General features: G+C 39.1%; 1 protein-coding gene across 1 annotated transcript; it reads left to right on the forward strand.

Annotated features, from left to right (window-relative positions):
- Positions 1-1265: 1265 nt before the first annotated feature.
- Positions 1266-2109, forward strand: LOC121236204. The gene has a single exon (XM_041132740.1). It carries the CDS (start codon positions 1352-1354, stop codon positions 1964-1966), a length of 615 nt encoding a protein of 204 aa, XP_040988674.1. The 5' UTR covers positions 1266-1351; the 3' UTR covers positions 1967-2109.
- The last annotated feature ends 300 nt before the right edge of the window (positions 2110-2409 follow it).

Here is a 2409-nt window from a genome sequence, read left to right on the forward strand (position 1 = left end):
AAAATAAAAAAATAAAAATTCTCATTTTTAAGTAACGTGAGATTTCATACACTATATATCTTTATCAATTAATATAGAATATCACAAGTCATTCTAAAATACTATATGAAAAATGCAATTTTTTAGATTAGTAACAATATTAACACATCTCAATTGTGAAATGTCTATTTTAGATTACGTGTTCACAGTTCTCTAATGCATATATATTAAGGTGCCAACATCAAAATCACTTAAAACAGGAATGGAAGGGGGTAAAATGTCCTTCGGCCCATATAGCATCTAGGCCGAGCCCAAAGGAGGGTTTCTTCGTAAAGGAAGTGAAAGATGAAGACAAGGCGATAAGGATGGCACAAGAGACAGGGGAAGTCAGGGGAAAAAAAGGAAAGTATTGGGAAAAATGTAGAAAAGGGAAAAAAGGGTACGCACGCAATAACAACGAAGTTACGTAAAACTGAATTCTTCACTTTTTTAAAAAAGATCAGATTGAGAGAGAGGAATTCATGGCAACTTGGTAAAAGAGCCTCTTCAACTTCTATATGAAAGTTTCAATTTTATTATTTTTTCCAGGCGGTTGGGGTCACTGATTTCATTTGTATATTAAGATACGAGAGATTATAAATATTTCTATTAAAGTGGATTTGCATCCCAAACCACTCGTGGATGTAAGTCTTATATTAAATCACGTAAATTTATGTATCTTATTCTCTATTTATATTTGTTATATTTATTTTTTATTCGTTACTATAGATGTATGTACAGACACTGTCCGCCGCTCCAGACCACCCTCATGGGCTTCAAATGACACCAACCAAGGCTTGAGTTATCACCGTGGGTAAAAAATGACTCTTTCTTCCTTTTCGATTTGGTGGTTACAAAACACACCTTAACAAGGAGTAATAATTAAAAAAATAGATTATGTTTCATTCTTTCAAATTATGATCAATTTTATAACATAAACCCTAAATTATCATAAGCCAATGAACCAAAATTTAGTCTCGATTTTAATAGAAGTTCAAAATTTTACATAAAATAAAGGCTACTAGTCTTTGACTCCTCTTTCCTGTCTTATATATTTGAAGACGACTATAATTATAAAGAAATTATATAAAAATAATTTTATAAATTAACGTAATTTTATGTAATTCGTTAGATTTTATAATAAAACTAATAATTTTATAATTTGGCGAAGTAGATATAATAATATCAATTTGTGAGATTAATTATTATGTAATTCACTTGGCTAAAATATTTCTCTATATATTTACCAAACCTTGCATAGAGACGGGCTTTTCCCAGTCCTTATCTCTCTCACTCGGATACTCGCAGGTATCATCGTGCTCGATCTTGAGCCATGAGCAAGCCCCATAGGCCGCCCTCCGGTCATACCAACCTGGCCTCATGCATTGTGGCCACCATTTTTTTAATCTTCGTTCTCATCATCATCCTCATCGTCTACTTCACCGTCTTCAAGCCCCACGACCCCAAGATCTCTGTCAACGCCGTTCAGCTTCCCTCCTTCTCCATCTCCAACGGCACCGTCAACTTCACCTTCTCCCAGTACGTCGCCGTCCGTAACCCCAACCGGGCCGTCTTCTCCCACTACGACAGCACCCTCCGGCTACTCTACTCCGGCAGGCAGGTCGGTTTCTTGTTCATACCCGCAGGCAAGATCGACGCCGGCCAAACCCAGTACATGGCTGCCACCTTCGCCGTCCAGTCCTTCCCGCTGACGACGGCTCCGCAGAGTACTGTTGGCGTCATGGGAACCTCCTTCCTCCCCGGAGGCGGAGTCGCTGGCGGTGGGGGTGGGTTCCGGATCGGGCCAACCATGGAGATCCAGTCACGGCTGGAGATGGCGGGCCGGGTTCGAGTGCTGCACTTCTTCACGCATCACGTGGACGCTAGAGCGGGCTGCAAGGTCGTCGTCGCTGTGAGTGATGGATCTGTCTTGGGTTTCCACTGCTAACACTTATTTATTCCATAATTCGTGTAATTGTAGTTAGTCTTTCTTTTGGGGATTTTGGTTGTTTTTTAGTATCAAATTTGTAGCACTACCCAGAATTGTTAGGAAAAAAGTGTATAAAATAACTCATTGATCTTCTGCTAAAAGCATCTGCATTTGAGCTTTCAGGTAGAGCAGTAGGTCTTGTTTTTGGTTTGTTTTTTTTCCATTTTCATAAGCTTTGAGGAAGAGAGTTTTGGGTAGTGTTCAGAGTGTCACAAGGAATTAAGTAGAAAGATGATATATGCTTTTGGGTTTGCCTTTTTTTAGCATGAATAGGAGGAGATTAATTGGGAGATCAGCAAAGTGGATGCCCTAAACACCTTGTTTAGTATAACTTTTTTTTAATTCCTGGCGGTAGTGTTAAGCGTAGCTTTTTCTTGTGAGTGTGATAGTTGCGGTGGTGG

Source organism: Juglans microcarpa x Juglans regia, chromosome 6D (genome assembly GCF_004785595.1).
Source record: "Juglans microcarpa x Juglans regia isolate MS1-56 chromosome 6D, Jm3101_v1.0, whole genome shotgun sequence".
Taxonomy (NCBI): domain Eukaryota; kingdom Viridiplantae; phylum Streptophyta; class Magnoliopsida; order Fagales; family Juglandaceae; genus Juglans; species Juglans microcarpa x Juglans regia.